The sequence below is a fragment of the Portunus trituberculatus genome, chromosome 15 (assembly GCF_017591435.1).
Source record: "Portunus trituberculatus isolate SZX2019 chromosome 15, ASM1759143v1, whole genome shotgun sequence".
In the NCBI taxonomy this organism is placed as follows: Eukaryota; Metazoa; Arthropoda; class Malacostraca; order Decapoda; family Portunidae; genus Portunus; species Portunus trituberculatus.
The window spans coordinates 19,775,492-19,798,628 of NC_059269.1; the positions used below are offsets into that span (position 1 = coordinate 19,775,492).

The 23,137-nt window shown below is 37.9% G+C and overlaps 1 protein-coding gene and 2 long non-coding RNA genes across 10 annotated transcripts in view; 1 reads left to right on the forward strand and 2 right to left on the reverse strand.

Annotated features, from left to right (window-relative positions):
• LOC123504096 overlaps positions 1–20,824 on the forward strand; it is an 88,963-nt gene extending 68,139 nt beyond the window's left edge. For both annotated transcript variants that reach the window (XR_006674701.1, XR_006674702.1), the window contains 3 exons: positions 11,117–11,200; positions 15,578–15,717; positions 19,997–20,824. This is a non-coding gene — a long non-coding RNA (uncharacterized LOC123504096). The remainder of the gene's footprint in view (positions 1–11,116; positions 11,201–15,577; positions 15,718–19,996) is intronic.
• Positions 5,287–17,386, reverse strand: LOC123504095 (claspin-like). The gene is made up of 20 exons (XM_045254384.1): positions 17,234–17,386; positions 16,002–16,586; positions 15,561–15,695; positions 14,968–15,101; positions 14,749–14,823; positions 13,246–14,400; positions 12,765–12,852; positions 12,286–12,427; positions 11,489–11,702; positions 10,734–10,942; positions 10,295–10,479; positions 9,881–10,115; positions 9,550–9,763; positions 8,877–9,052; positions 8,511–8,604; positions 8,025–8,172; positions 7,725–7,843; positions 6,841–6,985; positions 6,387–6,500; positions 5,287–6,059 (listed from the first exon to the last, which is right to left on the reverse strand). The coding sequence occupies exons 2-20, from the start codon at positions 16,542–16,544 to the stop codon at positions 5,769–5,771; spliced, it is 4,416 nt and encodes a 1,471-aa protein (XP_045110319.1). The 5' UTR covers positions 16,545–16,586; positions 17,234–17,386; the 3' UTR covers positions 5,287–5,768.
• Positions 20,825–22,706: 1,882 nt separating the features above from the next.
• Positions 22,707–23,137, reverse strand: part of LOC123504134 — a 15,361-nt gene continuing 14,930 nt past the window's right edge. For all 7 annotated transcript variants that reach the window (XR_006674716.1, XR_006674714.1, XR_006674715.1 and 4 more), the window contains one exon: positions 22,707–23,137. This exon is cut by the window's right edge and continues 48 nt beyond it. This is a non-coding gene — a long non-coding RNA (uncharacterized LOC123504134).

Here is a 23,137-nt window from a genome sequence, read left to right on the forward strand (position 1 = left end):
ACCATTCTTCAGCTGCCCCAAAAGTTACTGAAGACTCTTTTCTGAAAATTTCCTGAATATTTTTAAAGTCCATGCATGAAAACAATCAACAGTTTTCACTTCTACATGTTATGTTTTCAATGCTTAAACTATGTACATTTTTACCTTGTTTTTCTTTTTTTCATTATTTCTAAGACTTGAACTGTTTCGAAAGAAGAACATCAAAACACTCAAAAATTAAGTTGTTTTTTTCTTTTCTTTATGGGAGTAATATTATGAACAAACTTGTTTATTAAACTCATATGCTCGTGGCGTGTCTCCTTGATGCAGAGAAACAGACAGACAGAGACAGACAAACAGACAGACAGACAGATGGCTGAGTCTGCAGGGCGTCAGATGTTCGTCTTGGCAGTGACAGATTGCAGATATCCAGAGACATCCTACAACACGCTCATATTGCATCAGTGCAGTTCGGGTTCTCGCAGCTTAATCCAGTCACCTCTCCCACTGTTTACATTCTCGTATTGCAGTTGACTTCCTCCAATTTCCCGATCATTCATGGCTCTTCAGTCTCATCTTTTTGCTCTGGATCTGTCATCGTCCCGCCCCAGAGCTACCAACAGGCTGTCTGTCGATCGATCACTCACTTGTCAAGTTTCTGTGTGTGGTGTAACTTGCTCTCGTCCGCTTCGTTCGTTTTATTGATGGTTCGATTGTTTTTTATTTTCTTTCATTGCTTATCACTAAACACTTGGTTTCTTTGAGAGCACACCGTATACATCTTCAGTCTGTATTGCATAGAGAAATAAACAGATAGATACTTGAATCGTCACATAGACAGACATGTGAATCGGTAGACAATATAAATAAGTAGGTAGATGTTAGTTTGATGTAGATGGATGGTTACATAGAGATGGAGGTGGCTAGCTAAATTAACAGATCAACGAGTTGTTCAAAAAGGACGACCACTTCTTAAGAATATTCGGTAATTAATTTTTCATCGCCCAAATTGGAATAGTAGGTATATATATATATATATATATATATATATATATATATATATATATATATATATATATATATATATATATATATATATATATATATATATAGATAGATAGATAGATAGATAGATAGATATATCCTGGTCAATCAGACAGGAATAGAAATTTTAAGCAAAACTTCACAAATAAGAAGCGAACAGAGCGTATTGGCAAACTTTCATATATCCTTGTTTTCTTCATTTCTTGTTTCATTATATTTTATATTGTGATGTAGGCATCTGACACACACACACACACACACACACACACACACACACACACACACACACACACACACACACACAGGCGGTGGCGTAGTGGATAAGGTGGTGAGCGTGGGATCGGGCAGACGTTCACCCGTAGGTTTGAATCCCACCACATACCGCTTTGAAGCTATGCTATTTGTCGAGTGATTTAAAGTTACCAACATGTCACCATGATACCCAGATTCTAGGTGGTTACACCAAAGATGCGTTTGGGTGGTGATATGGGCCCTAATATGGGTACCACTATAAATGAAATTGCTTGCGCCACTAATGGGCGGAAGGTGAACAGCGCTCCCCACATATACTCTTCAAGTATGCCTACAGGCGCTATAGGCAATAACATAACATGAATCACACACACACACGCACTATTGAGTTTGGTGTGGTGGTGTAGTCCATGGTAAGGGATTTGGAGTGTGTTGATATGAATGGACTGGTATTGGTATGGTGGTATAGTGATGGTGTGGTGGTGGGTGGTGAATGGACAAGTTGTATGGTGGTGGTGTGCTGAATGGTGGGTTTGGAATGTAGTGGCGAGAAGTGGTTGGAAGGTTTCAAGAGGTCTGCATCGAGCACTCCAACAAGCAAGCAAGCAGGCAGGTAGGCAGGCAGGCAAGAATGCAAGCAAGCAAGCATGTCACCACGACCTTGGAATATCTTGGACGCGACACGTTACATTCCCACCTGTCAAGGAGTGACGGGAAATTCTGAGTTTACATGTACATGCATGCATATATACATAAATACATGCATAACGTACACACCTGTATGCAGTATCTATTAAATATGTAAGTTGATTCCTCCACGAATTCCCACACGAGGAGCCGCGCGTTTCCTGACCTCCTGACCCGTGTTCTCGTGTCCTGGGTGAGCCTGTGATTATAGTATAGACTCTCGGTATCACTGACGTTATGAATATATATCACAATTCATAAAGAAAACATAACTGGCCTCTGGTATTTCTGATTCATTTACCTGATGGTATACGTATAGGGTCTTGGTAACACTGATTTTATGAATATATCTATCTATCTATCTATCTATCTATCTATCTATCTATATATATATATATATATATATATATATATATATATATATATATATATATATATATATATATATATATATGAATAGCAGATTTTCTCTCTCTCTCTCTCTCTCTCTCTCTCTCTCTCTCTCTCTCTCTCTCTCTCTCTCTCTCTCTTCTTCTTCTTCTTCTTCTTCTTCTTGTGGCGTGAAGTCATGAATGAATGGCTCATTTTATAAAGAAAAGCTATTTTTATTTAGTCTCTTCTATTTCAATTTGCAACCCTCTGCTGTTATATGCTGCGAGTGATAACAAAACAATACTGGTGCTATAAATGCATCACTCATTAGATCAAGCAAACTAATCTATCTCTAGTATTTCAGCGTATTATCTTCCGCTCTCCTATTACTGTGGCTGCAGCGCCTCATTACATTGACCCGGGTGTAGCTACGTGGTTCTTTATAAGGCTTCTCTCCTGCCGCAGTGAATCTACTCCTTCCTGTCCCTGCCCTGAAATAATATGTAGTGTGTGTGCACTTGCCGTCGCCAATTCTCTGCTTAACCATTTCTCCTTTATTTTATACAGTTGAAGTCTGAAAGAGCGATTTTGTGTCGAGAGAGTAAAAGCAAACACTCGGGAATAATGATGAGTAAATACTTACTTTGGGTGAAGATTTTAGGAGACGGGAGAGGCTACGATTGTCTGTGCTGAGTTTATATATGGGTGCGTAGTTTTAGTCATTGAGGCTTTCAAAACTTAATTTCAGTGTGTGTGTGTGTGTGTGTGTGTGTGTGTGTGTGTGTGATTTTGATGATAGATTAATAAGATTTCTACATTATCAACATGAGAACCCGACTCATTTATGTGGCCTTTCAAAATAAAATAGTCGTTAGAGAGAGAGAGAGAGAGAGAGAGAGAGAGAGAGAGAGATTCAGAATACGGGGCTAAAGTTGAGGTATGTTTCGAGGTATTTGTATCGAAGTGGAGGTTGGAGGTGGAGGTGGAGATGGAGGTAGAAGCGATCCACCACTCAAGCCAAGTTTCCGTCAGCAGCAGACATAGGCTGTGTTCTTCCGCTATGTTGGCAATTTTCTTATTTTAAATTGAAGACGTTCACTTCAGATTTCAGTGTAAATGGTAATCATGGGTTGACCTTCCTTAAGATATCTTCCCGTCAGACTCTACTGCCAATTAGTTGTTGTGTAAGTACCATCCTCCTTGCAAAGAAACTCTTGCAATCGATAACGCCAAACATTCTGAGATCTCTTAATTATGAATCGCTATGCTGGGTAAAGCTAGATTAATTACCGCTATTCGAATGTTACAATTTATTCCTTTTGTGTGAGGAAACTAAATATTAGGCAATCAAACAACTGAAGAAAAAAGGAAAGACTATACATTCCTAAGACGTAACCTAACCTCTCCTAGATGGAGATTTGATGTGCCTTCTTGTGAAATAGTTTAGACACTTTTAGATTATTTGACTTTGAAATAAGAGTGTTGGGATTGTATAACTGAAATGTTCTGTCACATTCTGTGATCTATTAAAAGTTAACCTTGAGAAATGATTTAGGCGAAGATCTGACACACCTCCACTGAAATAATTTAGATCATGAATGCGTTTGAGCTAGAACTTTGAGAAATGTGGGATTCTAATTGTATAATCGAAATATTCAGCCACATTAGGTAATCTGACACTGATTAAGAGAACACGGAGGACGTTTGAAGATAAACCTCCTTAACATCAACAAGAAGATCAGAGACTCGAAGGAACTACCGAGACTAGGCATAGACACGTCATTATCCCTACAAAGCTACGTATAATACCGTTCATTAGTCCCTGCGTCATTATGTAACTAACAAATTAATCACCGAAGTATCTAATTGCCATCATTTCTACAACAATAACCAATGAATAGCACGGAAGACTTAACCCGTGCCTAGGCTCCAGCGAATAGTGTTTGTTGTGGTTCCTGCACGAGAGGCTTGCCGCGGGGCTTAACCTTATCAACGCCAAGTCACGCAACGCCAGAACTTAATGAGTAGCACACAGGTAACGTGAAACCACTCGGCAGCACACGCGTCCCAAACTTAAATTAAACACGCGAGTATGGAGCACACCCCTCTCTCTCTCTCTCTCTCTCTCTCTCTCTCTCTGAATAGGATTTATACCCCTTAGCCTATCTTCTTTTAATGTTAGATAGGAAGGAAGAATAAAAAAATATATTTATGAACGGGAAGCGAGCACTGAACCAAACGACTAGTCCTCTCTCTCCCTCCTCTCTCCTACCACTCCTTACCATGACCACCACCGCCACTGCTAGTATCAACACCCCAGAAGAGCCGCTCACTTTCTCCCCTCCCTCAGTCCATCATTCTCTCTTGTAATTTAGGGCTTGGTTATTCTCCTTATACATATAATTAACCAAAAGCTCGAGGTTCAATTACGGTCTTTCCTTTTCTTTTTTTTCTTTTTTTTTCTTTTTATGCGTATGTCATAATCATAAATCGAGCAAGTAATACCAGAATCCTTGGCTTTATCAGGAATTATTATATACTGCAAATGAAACTAACATTATACCCCCTAATCCAGACTAATTTCCTCCATAACGTAGAGAGAGAGAGAGCTTCCTCCCAGCCTTCATCATATAAGATTAGTAGTAGTAGTGGTAGTAGTAGTAGTGTCGTTGTAATAGTACTAATTATACTTATAGTTGTAGTAACAGTAGTATTAGTTTAGTGTGTGTGTGTGTGTGTGTGTGTGTGTGTGATGAACTGGTGGGATTTGAGAAGCAAACTAAAATCCGTGAAAGATCCCAGTCACATCTAGTTTCTGCCCAGCCAGGGATGTACAGAGCATTGTAGACCAGTTGATATAAAGGTTTACATTATGGAGTTTCATTACTCATGTATTTTATTCACTGTTAAGGTCATTTTCAAGGTAGTATGTTTCTTAATGATACATTGAGACTTGTTTAAAAAATTACTTTATTCATGACTTACAAAAATTATAAAATACTGCATTACAGTGTATTGCATTATAATTTTACCATAATGAAACATTCCTTTTTTACATCACTGATGCAGCAGCTCATAAAACAATAAAAATATTATCTTGCAATCTAAAATGTGAGTCCTGTTTCAGTGAGTTTTATAAATATACTGTTACTCCTTGATTAAAACATCAAAAAGTTTAGAAGTCATGAAACTTAGTAAAGATTTTGCTCTTCCATCTATTGTATTATCTCACTGAATATTTGTGTAAGTGGATTCCATTCTAGATTACTGAACAAATAAACTACTATCTTAGACAATGCAGAATATGTTGAAGTAATTCCTTCATAAATTTTCTTATATACAAATAAATAGATATTGTACTATATTGCAAACTGTTTTTAAATGGTTAAGTTAAATCTCAATATACACACTTCTCACCTTTAACTATTCAATCGTTATAAAAATTCAAAAACGCTTGATGACGACTGACTGTTCTCTATATTCCACAAAAACTTATCTATTTTTGCTTTCTTGACCTTAGGTGGTAAGCTGTTTCTCCTCTTTTGGGTGACACTAACATTTTCTTCATCTTCCTCCTTTTCCTTTGACTCATCAACACCAAGTTGCTGGAAGACAAAATTGCCTCCCTGCTTGGCACCTCCCACAATATCCCTTCCATCTTTGGTGAACTCTGCAATGCGAGCCAAGGTTGTTGTGTCTCGGTTCAGGAAGGACCCTCTCTTTCTCTGGAATAGGGATAAACATGGTCAATAATGATCTAGTTTTAGTGTGTGTTATATCAGCTTTCATATATAATTTTAATGATAATGTCATTATAAAAATAAGTGACAACTTTGTGCTATGAGATAAACACAACTACGTTACAAATAATAATCCCATTGGCTAGCACAATACAGAGGCATAACCACAAGGAACAGCATCATTACTGAATTTATTTATAGAGTTATAGAGAGGCACTTCAGAAAGTAGAATATACAATTAAATATATTTTTACTGCAGTAATGCACATGGTGTACACAGCTTAAGGTAAAAGTTCTCTCTGTGATACTTACCTTGAGTGAAGGAAAAGAGGTAAGAGAATTCCTCTTTCCCAGATCTCCTTTTGAACTGTGCATGCTACTTGACCAACTTCCAACATCGTAAAGATCTGCTTCCCCATCTGCCATCTGATGAGTAAAACAAGAGTTAGTAACTTACAATAAGCCCTCCACAAATTGCATTACATCTGAGTTGCTGGTCAGTGGTCAGCATCTTATTTCTAATGTGTGTGTGCATGTGGGTGCAACAACATACACACACACTAATGAGGTTCCTCAAATGCAATTATGGATTGGAATTAACTGCCAAATATATAGGAGCTTTGAATATGTCATTTTCTGAAAAAAAATTCAATTTATATTAAGCTACATTTCTACTCCATTTCTGCAACAATATGTATGCACAGCTTACTGTCTTTCTTTACTTTAAACAATTAACAATTTTAATTAATATTGTCTATTTTCAAACCTTGGCTTTCTGCTCCAGCAAAAATTTTTCTCTCTCAATTTTCTGCTTCCTCCATTCACTATCTTCCATATTATCATCACTTCCTTCTTCATCTGACAATGTTTTTATTTCATCATTTTCTATCCTTTTATCAAGATTTTTCCACCTGCAATGAAGACGGTCAATTATTTCTGGGAAGAAATAAAATTCTGAAGTATCTTATAACAGTTTTCAACCAGGAAAAATGCAGGAAATGCCAGATAGTGAACAGATTTCAAGAGCTGAAAAGAATGAGAAGCTGATAGCTGATTATTTCCATAAACAAAGAGGTGGCAGAACAGCAGATAAACAGGTTGAAAAAATTCAGGTCCCCAGGACCAAATGAAACTTATCCTAAAATACTTAAGGAATGCAAAGAGGTTATCAGTGAAATAGTTTCTTTCTTTAGGAAATCATTAGACTCAGGAAAGATACCAGTGATGTGGAGGCAGACATATGTAGTACCAGTAGTTGAAAAAAAGGGTATTAAATGTCTGATTATAAACCTGTCAGGTGAAATTCAATTGTATGTAAAAATATTGCAGACAGTAATTACAAGGTTGTCTTCCCTTACAATCTTGTTGATTTTTAACACTAATGTTGGAGACAGAAGATAATGAAGACAGTTGTGACATCCTAAAGTAAAGTGTTTGACAAGGTATCCCATTAGAAGCTCTTGAGAAAGTTAGAGCACATGGGATAGATGAGATGGTGTCTGACTGAATAAGGTCTTGGTCAGGCAACATTGATTTTATTTTGAGAAATGTAGGTTGAGGGCACCTGATAGAAGTCTAAGTGGTAAAGGATATATAATGAGGAAGGGGGAGAGAAAAATGTATGCATTATAAAAAGAGAAATAAGCTCACCTGAATTGTCTGCTGCGACCTTCGCCATGCAGTTCTCCATCTTCCAGGTACATTTCCTGCAGCAGCCGCACTTCACGCTTGTCTGAATCCAGGAGGCTCCTTAAATGTGCCTTCCCAACCTAAAGGAAAATAGTGACTAATAAGTCCTTTGCATCAATTCCCTCATAGGAATAGCAGTAAATTTTATTCTATGTGCAGCTCATTAGCATGTCTATACATTACAGTAACATGAAATATCTGATCAAAAAGACATATTAAGATTGTAATTAATTACTCAACCATTAATTAACTGTTGCTCACCTGATCTCGCAGTTCGTTGCTGTCAAAGTGCTCCCTATCACCTTCCATCTCTTCAAAATCATCTTCACTTTCCTCTGCTTCATCATCAGAGTTTGCTTCAGAGCCAGACAACTCGGCTTCATTTTCCAAGAATTCTGCTCTTATACCTCTGCAATGTAAAATTTTATAAGTACAGTACTGTAATAAATCGTACATATAAGAACTAGTTAGAAAAATTATAAATTAGTTAATTTTGTAGTGAATGAAAGTATCCCATTATTATTTAATAAGATGATTGAAAAAGGATTGAATGGACAACAGGATCAGTTACTTACATCTTGCATTTGAAGGACTAACAGAATTGGCATGAAAAGAATAAAGTTACCAGTCTTTAATAGTATATGATGAAAAGAACTGTAATAATAGAACAACTGAACACCAACTAAGAGTGATAACACTAATCAGTTGCCAAAGTGCAAAAAAAAAAAAAAATTGAAAAAAACTTACCCTTTACTACTGTTTTTGAAACCAGTGAACACTGTTGTTGGCATTTCATTTTCTTCATCATCAAATGTTAATGGTCCTTGTGCATCTTCATCATCTGTTAACCAAAATCTTAATTTCAAGCAATCTCCATCTGAACATTATTTTCATGGGTTAAAAATTAAATTGAACATCAAGTCCTTAGTAATGTTTACAGCAATCCTGACTACATGTGGAAAGCCAGCTGAGGACAAGCTACACTAAGGATCTCACTTCTTTAGCACTATTTTTCCACTGTAAGATTTCCCCAGAAATAAGAATTAACATTGCAATAAAATACTATTCGAGGTAGATGATGACAAATTCTGGATACACTTTAATGTTACATACCTGAAAATTCTATGACTCTCTTTCTCTTCTTTTTTCTCACAGTTCTACTTTTAATGTCTACTGAGTCCTCGTCTCCTGAAGAATATATAATCATTTTGGGAGACACATGACCTTCATTTTCATCTTTCTTGGTTTCAGTTTCTTCTTGAGATGGGTCTGCCTGGCTGTCCATAGACCTTATTGTTTAAGACATGAATGTAATCAGTTCACTGATAAAAATATTCAAACTTCTTGAATCAGATATTGTACACTTCAGATTAAAGGAGATGAATCAGTTACATAAAACACCTTTCATGCTGTTGTGAGTCCTCCGACACAAAATCATCTCTTTTTAAAGAACAACACACATTTTGTATCATTATTTTCCAGGAGGAATTTTGTCAAATTCTTCTCAAATTCTGCTTTTCACACTAAAGATACATCCCCAATCCCTTGTTTCAACTGGTTGGACTTGTGCCCACCATAATGAATATCTACACTGTTTGAAAAAAGGACTAGTAACAATACATTAACTGCAATATAAGAAAGTCTTAAGGACAAGGGAATATTATTTTTCTTTTCTATCGGAAAATTATCCTACTAAGAATATGGAATGCATTATTGAATGTACCACACATTAGCATCTGCACCATAAAAGATAATATATAAAATTCAAATAAAATGCTATACATACGTTGTAAATTTAGCTGTGCAAAGTCCAAGAAGTTCATCATCATCAGGGTCATCCTGAGAAACAGGTAGTGTCTTGGGGGCACCTTGGGTATTTTTCAGCTGGCCATTTTGTCCTTCTTTTGGACCAGAAAACCCACCTGAACACAAACCCAACAGTTCACTCATCTCCTGAGTAGGGCTGATGTCTTCACACAGTGGTTCTGCCACTGCCTGATCTGTGTGAAAAGATATTATTCATTAAAACACTTCAAATGAGCTTACTGCATGTAAAAAAGATCGTTTTTCATTGAAATTCTAAATGCATAAAATGGCAATGCACCACTTCCACTTACCAGAAAATTGACCAGTGCATAGGCCAATCAGTTCATCTTTATCTTGTGAGCCATCTATTCTGCTTAAGTCCAGATTGAGTTTTGAAAATGAGTCATTTTCCTGATTAGATTCATGTGGCTCTGTACATTCCAAAGAAGAGAAGTTAAGATCAACACCGGCTGGAGAAGTACAGATGGCCTCATTATTAAAAATGTCAACCGAGTCTTCTGCTGGCAATGTAAGCTCTTGCTGTTTCTGAAAAGGAAACCAGGGACTAAAAGGAATACAAAAAGGCAAAAAGATCTCTCAACAGCCTGATTTGTATTTGCAATGTAATGAAGTGCAAGTAGCAGTCAACATACCAATTCAACATTCATTCTTATGTAACACCCAATAAGAGAATCAAGCAATCAGAAAATGGATATTTCCATTACCTTGGAGCTGCAGCTCAAAGTGCTAGTGAAACTGTTTGACTTGTTCTTTGTGAGAGATAAAGGAAGTCCATTCTCAACATTGGATTTCATGCCTCCTCCTGGCTGGTGGCCGGCAATGACTGACCCATACAGCTCAAAGCTTGAGTCAAACGATGTAGTGCTGGTGTCCTTATCCAAAGTCTCTCCTGCAAAGTCACAAAAATATACTAAAAATAGTAGACATATTAGCTGTGGGAGCCTCTCACAAAAGAAGACTGAAATGTACTACCATGAAATAAAACTTCTTCAAAGTACAATGCTGGTAACAGAATAAAAGCACCTTTAACCAGCTCTCGAACACTTCTGCAACATCAACTTCTGAGGTTATCACCACAACTTGACATATGAATAATCTTTATGATACTCCATAAAGTATTCAAAACTTGTCTAATAACTTTACCTCTCTTGCAGACCAACGAGGACAGGTCATCTGTGTTTGAGCGAGACATAGGATGAGAGTCAGATTCTAATTCCTGAGTTGCATCCCAATTCAATGTTAGGTTTCCGACGTCTTCATCCTCACTGTCATCATCCGCAACTTTGATAATTCTCCTTCGTTCAGCAATGGTTTCTGATGCATCATTCGCAACATCACCATCAGAGACTAGGCTGCAATGCATATTGGCTATCAAATTTTAAAATCTAAGAGTAAAAACATTATAGGGCTATTGTAGCAAAAATGCAGGCTGGGAAGTAATCATAATATAGCTCAGTGATTAATTACTTGAATAGTCACATATAAAAAGGTATTCAATTGTAATCCAAAAATTTACATGTTTACAGAGTCGTGGTGGAGAGAGGCAGTCACAAAGGAAACACTTGATCTCCCAACACTACATTCTACTCCCACTCTGACCTTGTACAATGGTAAGCCAATATCCTTTACACTGAAATGTGTGGTCTTCTTATTTGATTAGAGACAGAAAAGTTGACGGTGAATAAGGTAATACACTGTCCATTAATGTATCTATATAGAGAAATGATCAGTAAGAGATATTTTTGGCAACCATGTCGGTGTTATAACATGCTACTTTTCATTATTATAAGAAAACCTCTTATATATCAAAACATCCCTTTAAGATACACAAGGAAAATGAAAAGGATAATGCTTGATGACACGACATGATCAATTTCTTAATATATAAACAGACTGACCTTGTTGCATCATCAAAGTCATTGGCCTCAGGTTCTAAATCCCCCTCCTCCTCATCCTCCTCCTCTGCTTCATCATCCACATAGGCACTCTTCTCTCTCTTCTTGTCAACAATGGGTATATCATTCTCCTCTGGCTCAGATTCAGTTTCATAATCGGTTTCACTCTGATCTGTTAGTTCTGCCTCTTCATTTGGTAGCTCATCATTTTGATAATCTGGAATCAAATTACATTCATTATCTGACAACAGTAGCAGTTTATGAAAATATTATTGCAAAATTATTCCTTCTAAGATTACAACGGTCACTTCGAATTAGCTAAAATTTCTCTGAATACACATTACACCACTACACCCTTACTGTACCTTGTACCTTTCAACATGCTGCACTAAACCAAACACCACTCCATGACTCTTAACAGTCTTTATTGCTGTCATCTTTCATCTTGTTTGCTACTCTAGACAGCTATTATTCACCTATTTTAATGACTTCTTAATCTTCATCGTACATCAACCAAAATCTCCTTAATTCCATATCTACACCAGACTTTTAAAGGGATTTAGAAAGAAAGCAGTGTGATGATATGTTACTTACATCATTTCTAGCAAGAGATAGACAAATTTTTTCTTATATAACACCTTTCCAGATGAGATTCATTGAAAGATTCAGGATGATGTAAGCAGACACAGACATTGTAAAATTTTTCACTTAGTCACTATTTGTCAAGAATCTCCAGCTTCCTAAACAATTGACTTTTCTGGACAAAATTACTGTAAAATTGCAAAGTATGGTATTCTCACCTTCCGGTATCTCTTCTGTCTCCATAAAATGCTTCTCCTGGACTCTCTTCTGTCTCTGGATTTCCCGCTTCTCCCTTATCTTGGCCTGGAGAGCAGCTTTAAAGGATATGAAGCGAGAACCAGGCACAACTTCTTTTGCCAGCTACAAAAAAAAAAAATTAAACATCACTTAACCCTTTCATTGCAATAACCAACTATGTACACCACTACAGGCATTATACAAGACCTTTGCAAGCACATACAGAAATTAAAAGAGGGAATAAAACCTCTCCCCAGTCTATATCATGTTTAGAGATAGCTATAGAACAAAAACAGTGAGTTGTAATTAAGGCAAGGTGTGCCAAACAGCAGTCAGAGAGTTAAATTGAGCAATGGAAGTTCTGGACACCTTAAGTTTGCATGTTGTGAATTACAAAAATGTAAAAAATTACGAAAATCAATTACGAAATATGACAAATGAAATAATATTTGGTACGAACCTGTTCTTCCTTAGCATCGAGAGTCACTGACAAGGTTGAAGACACAAGACGTTCTCCTCCAGAGCTATCCTCCTCTTTACTAACAATGCTGCAGATCAAAGAAGATATATCAAAACAACACATAATGCCCAGTAGAATAGTATTTATCATAAATTCAGAATTATTGGCTGATTTGGAGGACCATTGTAGAGATGACCAGTAAGTTCAATAATGTATCAAACTCAAGCTAGGTATCATAAAAGCAAAAATAAGACACAAGGTGGTGGAGATAACCATAATTTTGGAAATGTAGATGAATATTTAGAGAAACTTGGAAGCAAATATATTTTATGTGGAAAGGAATGTCTGCTGCAGTTATTTTCTATGGTTAAGAGGTATGTCTTAAAAGTAGAGTAGCTAAAAGAAGAAAAAAACATTTCATACATTCATTATCTGAGAAGAATAGCTTTATTAAATTGGAAGAAAAATAATCATCACTTACTTGAGATTTACACGTTGTTTCTCTGTTGGTTGTGGCGTGGCATCTGCATGTCTTAAAAAGCGATTTATGAAATCATTCATTCCAGGGTCCTGTGATGGAGTAGAACGTTCATCTAAATCAATAACATCATTCTTCTTCCCTGAGCCAAGTTTTGGAGTAACTGACATAATTTTTTTCAGCTCCTCTTCTGGTAACTTTGATGCTAGTAATCTCAATTTGGGTGTTGCAAATTTTGTTGTGTTACTATTTGGAGTCGTAAGTTGTGCGTTACCATTGGTAGGAGTTACAAATTGTGCTTTATCACTGGCAGGAGTTGTAAGTTGTGTTTTCTCAATGTTAGGAGTTGCAAGTTGTGTTTTATCAGTGGCAGGCGTTGTAAGTTCTGTTTTCTCTAAGTTAGGAGTTGCAAGTTGTGCTTTCTCTACATTAGGAGTTGCAAGTTGTGCTTTATCACTGGCAGGACTTGCAAGTTGTGTTTTCTCTATGTTAGGAGTTGCAAGTTGTGTTTTCTCAGTGTTAGGAGTTGGAAATTGTGTTTCCTCACTGTTAGAAGTAGCAAATTGTGCTTTATCACTGGCAGGAGTTGCAAGTTGTGTTTCCTCAGTGTTAGGAGTAGCAAATTGTGCCTTTTCACTGTTGTTGCTCACATCTCCTTTCATAACACACAGTGGCTTTTTTAAAACAGTCTCTTCTCCATTACCCAAGCCTTCACCATCAGCACTGGTGTCATTGCCTACATTTTTCAAGTTCATGTCTTCACAGTCCATTAGAGGGGAACTGTTTTCAGTATCATGTAAGCCTTCATTGTCTCCAGACTGTGATGCATCTGAGGAACTGGAGTGCTCTCTCGATGTGTTTTTCTCGGAAGCACCTAATCCTTCATCTTCTGAAGATACAACAGTGTCATTTTTCAAAGGCTTGAGACAGCTTTCCAGTGATTCTGTATCCTGTGTAGATGACTCATTGGACAGTGCATTAAGGTCTGGAAATATACCATCAGTGACTGGTTCCTCTGAATCTGGCTTCTTCTCTGCTTCTGTTGGCACAATTTTCTCTTCTGGGTTTTCTGGAGTCCAGTCAAGATCGTCATGATCCTCAGAGTCTGAATCTGACTTATAGAATTCCTCAACTTGCTTCTTCTGTTCTTCCAACGATCTGCAATCATGAGATAATTCAGCAAAATGGTATATATTCCCAATTATCAATAAGACAATTGTCCAATGTGGCACATGATTAAAGAAAATATTGTCATCAAATTACAGCCACGAATAAGCTTTTTAATGATCGTTAAGTTTTGTAAGAGTTAGTAATGCTGGTGGTAGAAATTTCTTTTAAAAACAATATAAATAATTTAATTAACAATAGATTAGTACAAATTCTTACTAGTGAGAATGATTCTTCAATAAATTTAATGAGGATAAAATAATTTGACCTGTGAGACAAAAGTATAAGACTTTTTTTTTTTTAAGTTTCAGCACAAAGAAATCACAAAAATATACTCACTTGAGGATTTCCATATTACGCATTGTCATTTTCAGACTCTGATTCTGAATTTTGGGAGGCATAGTGTGCTTTCTCCTGTGGATGAAGACAAAAAATTAAAAACAGTAGCTAAGATTTGTGTAACTTATGTCAAAATTATACTAATATTCAAGTTACAATCTTTTCTCAATCTGTGTTTGTATCTGTATTACAAAGAAAGCACAGGCTCATATGCCATACCTGGCCAGAAATTCAGCCAAGGTTCTTTGCTTGGGTCTGTGGTAGGGAAGAGAGATCCGGCTCTCCCTCACCATACGCTGACTCTCACTACGGATCTCCTTCAGCTCCTGTTCAGCTTGTTTGGCTTTGTTCACCTGCAAACATCTATACATGACACCGATATCCTCTAACATCCTCTAATATTCAGCAGCATCTCTACTGCACACAATTCACATGCCTAGTCATTTTGTATTATAAGTAGTGTAACTTTTATAAAACAAGCCTTGTGAATCCACAAAACAATTTAGTTTTCGTCCTTGAAGCTTTCCCAACCTCCTCAACATGCACATACATTTAACTTCAGGATATATGGCATTTGATGCCTTAAGATCTGATTCTGTTTTCAGGTTGCCTAGGTAACTCAAAAAAGCCTGAGAGTGTTTTCAGGATATATGACACAATTTTGTTTAATTTCAAGTTTTCAGTTCACAACAAAATTTCATTCTTAGCCCTAAAACTTACCATCAAACATCCCTCCATGTACATGCAATTACAACCTGAATGCAAACAGTCTCAGATTAAGTGTACATTACCTACTATACAGTACAAAGTACCTTCTTTTTTGTCTTAGGAGGAAGTGCTTTCTCACTCTCTTGAAGACCTGATGGGGAATGACTTCGTCCATCACTCACTGGTGGCCTGTCCTCATCAGAGAGCTCAGTGTCAAAGATGTCAGGATTGTAGCTGACCTTTGGAGAACATTAAGAAAAGGTATTGTATGTCATAAGAATAAGGCAACCATCATAGTTGATTGGATCATTACTATGCCAAGGTACAAAATACATTACTTGTCATATAGTGTAGGTATGGGTATTTATATTAATGTATATCTTTTAAAATGTTGATTAAACAGGAGGCTATACTAAACAATTATTTCTTACTTCATTCTTAAACACTTTCCTATTTCACTTCTGCATCCATCCTCTGAATCTAGATTTGAATAAGTAAAGATAGAAATATGTAGAAAAATCATTACTAAAAGTCAGCAACATTACCTTTGGTTTTCCTGGATCAGGCTTCGTTTTAAACAAGAAACTGTCATCCTCATTCTCAGAGTCTGATCCAACAACTCTCATTTTCTGACCAATGCTGTCCTCATCCTCAACCACATTACTAGTAACCGACGATTTTCCTTCACCTGGCTTCTTTCTGAATAAGAAACTGTCATCCTCAGTTTCAGAGTCTGATCCAATAATTCTCATCTTCCTCTGACTAAAGCTGCCCTCATTCTCCACTGTATCACTGGTAACAGTTGCTCTTGGTGAAGCATCATCCTCATCATCAGACAGTATAACCAGTTTGCTTCTTCGAAAGGACAAATTTTGAGTAGAGTCATCCATGCTTTCCTCATCCATGCCATTCATTCTGCTCTCACTGATATTGGTTTTGCTGGCAGCTTCCTCTGGATCAGAGAGAGTGGCATCTTCAGTCTTGCCATGTTCTGTGTCTTGCTCTGGATGCTGCAGTGTTATCATGCTCTCAGATGATGTTTTGTCGTCAAATAAGTTATTTTGCGACAGAGAATCAACACACGCCATGACCACAAAGCAGCATCAGTGGATTTGCTTCATTCAGTAACTCTGACAAAAAAGAATAAACAGCAATGAATACTTGACTAATACATCATAGATAGCATGAATATGTTTGGAAAGAAAATGCAGTTCTACTTAGGTAAAATAAAATAATAATCTCAGGACCAGGCCTTTGGCACCTGAAGAAGCCGCAGCTTTCAGAGTATAACGTCTTAACCTTAGACTTTATATTGTTAAGTTTGGCAAAAATTGGCCTCCACCAACCCTATATCCCTACATTCCTACTGTTCCCAAGTTTACTTGACCTGGGAAGAGGCGACAATAGAAATGCATCGGTCGCTGGAATCTTTAAGATTTACCTTAATATTAATGATCAAATGCGAGAAGGGTAATTATTAAAATAAAGTATGCAAAGGCACGTAGTTTTAATGGCCGAGTTACACACACACACACACACACAATTAGAATGTCTGATTTGAAAACGTTGCATGTTAGTATAACTCAAAATTTGAATAAGTCTCGCTACATACAAAGTGACAAGTGAAGCCATTGTCGCCTCTGTTCCCCACAGTACACTTAATACAACTACAAACAACGTCCTTAACAAACCTACGAAAGTCGAAGACAACCCACATGGCAGTATATAATCAATGAAACGAATTATAACGTAGTTTTGGTAGAAATTATCAACTTACAGTACGTGGTTCCTTTTCCCTCTCTCGTCCCTTTTGGCGCGAACTGTGTGTTTACATCCACAACTTGCTCTCTGGTTCTCTTCGGGGATGCGCAGCTGGTTTACTCACTGGTTTGATATCCCCCTTTACAATGGCATAGTAGGGTAATATGAGGTAGGGCTCGACCAAAGATAGTAGGGAAATAACACAAACTTGCTCACACGCCAATTCCTGTATTATGAAATAGCAAGTGAATACAGCAGTTTAAAGAATTGATTTATGTGCCATTGCAAGATTTGAAATAATAACCTTATTCAACATATTCGTATCGACAAATGATCGGTATTAAACTATCAATATTACTGGAGAGAGAGAGAGAGAGAGAGAGAGAGAGAGAGAGAGAGAGAGAGAGAGACAGCACACACACACACACACACACACACACACATTAACTCTCATAATAATGATAACACTGCTGCTGCTGCTGCTGCTGCTGCTGCTGCTGCTGCTACTACTGCTACTGCTACTACTACTACTACTACTACTATTTCTCCCTCACACAATTCCATTCCTCTTTTTCCTCCTCCTATCACTACAGTTTATACATTTGAGTCGGGCAGCAGCAGGAAACACTGAGAACTGAAAGAAATGTTGAAGAGTTGACGCGGGGAGGGGCGGGGGTTGGTGTGGCGGGGTATGGGTCCGGGTCATGGTGGGCGCTGGGCGGTCTGAACGGGGATATGTACAATCATCCATCGCCTTATTTACCACAATAATGGCTATTTATATATTGTGGTGATTGATTCTGGCTTTGCTTCACTCTCTGGGTCTGGAAACACAAGAGCAGTGCAGGCAAACATTGGTGGACTGACGTCGGGGGAAGGCAGGGATGAGGCGCCCCTGTGGATCACTATTTACGTACGTGATTCATTTTAAAAATCGCCATAAGAAAAAAGGCTCCCAGACTGGAATACATTACACTTTTAGGTGGGATAAATACTTTAACTAATAATCAAAATATAATATCCTCACCGGGTGGTTTATTTACATGAAGCGTTCCAACGAAAGATGTTTGTGTCAAATTAACGGGTCACAAATACATCATAATGTCGAGATGGAAAGCACAGCCAAACTATGCTATATGCATATTTTCTGAACACCAAAAATTTTCGCTTTGCAGCCAAATAAAGAAAACACAGATTCCTGGTTGTATAAAGATTTTTGTTTTATATTTTGTTACCGTTAAAAAAATTGAATTTGAAAATACGAATAGGTAGACTAAACTTTATGGAACATTGTTACTTGAATCATGGGCTGGGAGAGAGTGTGGAGGCTGGGAGAGAGGTGGGAGAGTGTGTGAGAGGCTGGGAGAGTGTGTGGGAGGCTGGGAGAGTGTGTGGGAGGCTGGGAGAGTGTGTGTGGGAGGCTGGGAGAGAGTGTGGGAGGCTGGGAGAGTGTGTGGGAGGCTGGGAGAGTGTGTGGGAGGCTGGGAGAGTGTGTGGAGGCTGGGAGAGTGTGTGGAGGCTGGGAGAGAGAGTGTGTGAGGAGAGAGTGTGGGAGGCTGGGAGAGTGGGAGAGTGTGTGGGAGGCTGGGAGAGTGTGTGGAGGCTGGGAGAGTGTGTGAGAGGCTGGGAGAGTGTGTGAGAGGCTGGGAGAGTGTGTGAGAGGCTGGGAGAGTGTGGGAGGCTGGGAGAGTGTGAGAGGCTGGAAGAGTGTGTGAGAGGCTGGGAGAGTGTGTGAGAGGCTGGGAGAGTGTGTGGAGGCTGGGAGAATGTGTGGAAGGCTGGAAGAGTGTGTGAGAGGCTGGGAGAGTGTGTGGGAGGCTGGGAGAGTGTGTGAGAGGCTGGGAGAGTGTGTGAGAGGCTGGGAGAGTGTGTGGGAGGCTGGGAGAGTGTGAGAGGCTGGGAGAGTGTGTGAGAGGCTGGAAGAGTGTGTGAGAGGCTGGGAGAGTGTGTGAGAGGCTGGGAGAGTGTGTGGGAGGCTGGAAGAGTGTGAGAGTGTGGGAGGCTGGGGGAGAGTGTGGAAGGCTGGGAGAGTGTATGAGATCCTGGGAAAATCTGTCTATTTTTCTATTGACTTATTATCTATTGGTGTCTGTCTATTTGTGTCGTTGAAGGAGAGGGGATAGTTGTCTGGAAGGTTGTATTAAGTTGATAGATGGAGGAATTGAGTTTTTGAGGCATTTGTTGTCAACTAGTAGTTATTTTGACATTGTCGCCAGTTTTTCTCACCCCTCCAACTGCTAACTCTGTACAAGGGCCTTATCCGTCCTTGTATGGAATACTCTTCGCATGTTTGGGGGGAGAGGGATTCTACTCACACAATTTTACTAGACAGGGTTGAATCAAAAGCTTTTCGTCTCATCAACTTTCCTCCTCTGACTGACTGTCTTCAGCCTCTTTCTCACCTCCGGAATGTTGCATCTCTTATTGTTATTTTCATGCTAACTGCTCTACTGATCTTACTAACTGCATGCCTCCCTCCTCTCTCCTCCCCCACCATCGCTGCACAAGGCTTTCTTCTTCCTCTCATCCCTATTCTGTCCTCCTCTTTAATACAAGAGTTAACCAGTACTCTCACTCCTTCACCACTATTCTGTCCAACTCTCTAATGCAGCATAAAAAAAAATAGTGTGGCTTTGCTTGGGTGGGTTTTTTTTATATGCCTTTGTACACCACAAATGTGATGACAAGTGAGCAGTTTTGATAATTTCAGACTGATAAGATGACATGAAAATAAATGATCGCTAAACATGGTTTTGTTGACTCCTTTCTTTTGTTGCAGGCTTTTGAAGGTCCAGCGGCACACTGCGCACTGCTTGCATAAACGTGTGTGCAGAGTGCAAGACTGAGAGTGACAAGGATGGGGGATGCAAGACAGAGACGGGCAAGGATGGAGGATGCTTCAGCTTTCACAGCATCATTGATTCAGGCTTTCTTGTTTTGTGGAAAGTAGTGCAGACAGGTTTAACCGAAGGATTATATGTCATCACTTATATTGATAGATTGTGACATTGTGTTGACCTTTGTGCATCAAATCACTTTATTTTATGTTAGTGTATATTTAGCTACAAGGAGTAACAGTTTGTGAGATTTGTAATGTGTAAAAAGTTACTTAAAAGAGATCTTGCATTATGAAGATTTGTTTAAAGGTGTTTATTTATCAGCATGATCTAGTTGTGTCAGTCTAAACAGTCCACATTGTACAGACATGAACCATTGGCCATTGCTACTTCCTACACATGAAATTTCAGTCAACACTGCAAGGTTGTGTGTGTGTGTGGGCAGCTTTGTGAGCAAGTGTGGCAGTCATTCCTTATTTCAATGTCTTTCATTTAGGGAAAATATGTTGTGTATATTCATTTTGAGAATGTTAATGTTAGTAACTAGTTGAAATTTGTGTGTGTGTGTGTGTGTGTGTGGGCAGCTTTGTGAGCAAGTGTGGCAGTCATTCCTTATTTCAATGTCTTTCATTTAGGGAAAATATGTTGTGTATATTCATTTTTGAGAATGTTAATGTTAGTAACTAGTTGAAATTTGTGTGTGTGTGTGTGTGTGTGTGGGCAGCTTTGTGAGCAAGTGTGGCAGTCATTCCTTATTTCAATGTCTTTCATTTAGGAAAATATGTTGTGTATATTCATTTTGAGAATGTTAATGTTAGTAACTAGTTGAAATTTGTGTGTGTGTGTGTGTGTGTGTGTGGGCAGCTTTGTGAGCAAGTGTGGCAGTCATTCCTTATTTCAATGTCTTTCATTTAGGGAAAATATGTTGTGTATATTCATTTTTGAGAATGTTAATGTTAGTAACTAGTTGAAATTTGTGTGTGTGTGTGTGTGTGTGGGCAGCTTTGTGAGCAAGTGTGGCAGTCATTCCTTATTTCAATGTCTTTCATTTAGGAAAATATGTTGTGTATATTCATTTTGAGAATGTTAATGTTAGTAACTAGTTGAAATTTGTGTGTGTGTGTGTGTGTGTGTGGGCAGCTTTGTGAGCAAGTGTGGCAGTCATTCCTTATTTCAATGTCTTTCATTTAGGAAAATATGTTGTGTATATTCATTTTGAGAATGTTAATGTTAGTAACTAGTTGAAATTTGTGTGTGTGTGTGTGTGTGTGTGTGTGGGCAGCTTTGTGAGCAAGTGTGGCAGTCATTCCTTATTTCAATGTCTTTCATTTAGGGAAAATATGTTGTGTATATTCATTTTTGAGAATGTTAATGTTAGTAACTAGTTGAAATTTGTGTGTGTGTGTGTGTGTGTGTGGGCAGCTTTGTGAGCAAGTGTGGCAGTCATTCCTTATTTCAATGTCTTTCATTTAGGGAAAATATGTTGTGTATATTCATTTTTGAGAATGTTAATGTTAGTAACTAGTTGAAATTTGTGTGTGTGTGTGTGTGTGTGTGTGTGGGCAGCTTTGTGAGCAAGTGTGGCAGTCATTCCTTATTTCAATGTCTTTCATTTAGGGAAAATATGTTGTGTATATTCATTTTTGAGAATGTTAATGTTAGTTACTAAGTTGAAATGTGTGTGTGTGTGTGTGTGTGTGGGCAGCTTTGTGAGCAAGTGTGACAGTCATTCCTTATTTCAATGTCTTTCATTTAGGGAAAATATGTTGTGTATATTCATTTTTGAGAATGTTAATGTTAGTTACTAAGTTGAAATTTGTGTGTGTGTGTGTGTGTGTGTGGGCAGCTTTGTGAGCAAGTGTGACAGTCATTCCTTATTTCAATGTCTTTCATTTAGGGAAAATATGTTGTGTATATTCATTTTTGAGAATGTTAATGTTAGTAACTAAGTTGAAATTTTGGTAGACTTTTTTTTATTGAAAAAAAAATTGTGTAAAATTTTTCTTAAAATTTTTCTAAGTTGAAAATTTTGGTAGACTTTTTTGAAAATTGACTTGAAAATTGTTAAGTTGAAAATGTTGGTGTTTTGTATTTTTTTTCCAGCTTTGTATAAAAATGTGTTGATTTAATAAAGGTGAAGGAAGGGAGACTCTTTATTGTACTTTTAACCAAAATATACATCTGCTCTTTCTCCGGAGACTCTTCGGAGTATTTATGACTTAGCACAGTTTTTGGGGGCAGTTTTGGATGGATTTTCCAGCATTTTTGCCATTTTTGGATGGATTTTCCAGCATTTTTGCCATTTTTGGATGGATTTTCAGCATGTTTTCCATTTTTCGCTGCTGTTGCAGTTAGCAACAACCAGTTTTTTGGCGTTTTAGTGCTTGCTCATCATAATTGTGCTGATTGAGTAGGCATTCCTCAGGTTTTTGTGAATTCATGGAAAAAAAAACTAGCTTCAATGGAGAAGGATTTTTTCAGTTTCAATGGAAGGGATTTTGTTTTTATTTGAAAAGCTGGAGTGATACTGCATGACTAAAAAAAAAGGTTACTTCATATTTAGGTTAGGTGCCTTTCGTGTAAAAAAAAAAAAAAAATTGCATTTCAGTACTCCAAAAAATAAATTAAAGAAATGAATCATTGAAAGCATCATTATCAATCATGATTTATTAAGTTATACATCGCATAACAAGGAAGGAACAATAACATTACACTTACGCGGGTACATTCATAGATGGAAGGAAAAGTAACATTACAAGAGTGATCGGCAACATGTATTGGTTAGGTTCAGTTCGGTACATTCAAAGATGGAACAAATAACATCACAAGATTGATTGCCAACATGTATTGGTTAGGTTGAATTAGATGAGGAAATTGTTTCTTCCTCCCTAGATGGCACCGAGAGTGCTCCGGGCGAGTCCAAATCCTGTATGGTAGGTGCAGCGAGGCAATGCGTCTTTCCCTCCTGGATAGCACCACGTGTTAAGGCATAGCTGGTGCGAGGCAGGGTCAAATTCCTCCGTGCAGCGAGTCACTTTGCGTCTTCCACTGCAAGAATAGCCAGTTTCGTGCCGCAGGTTAGG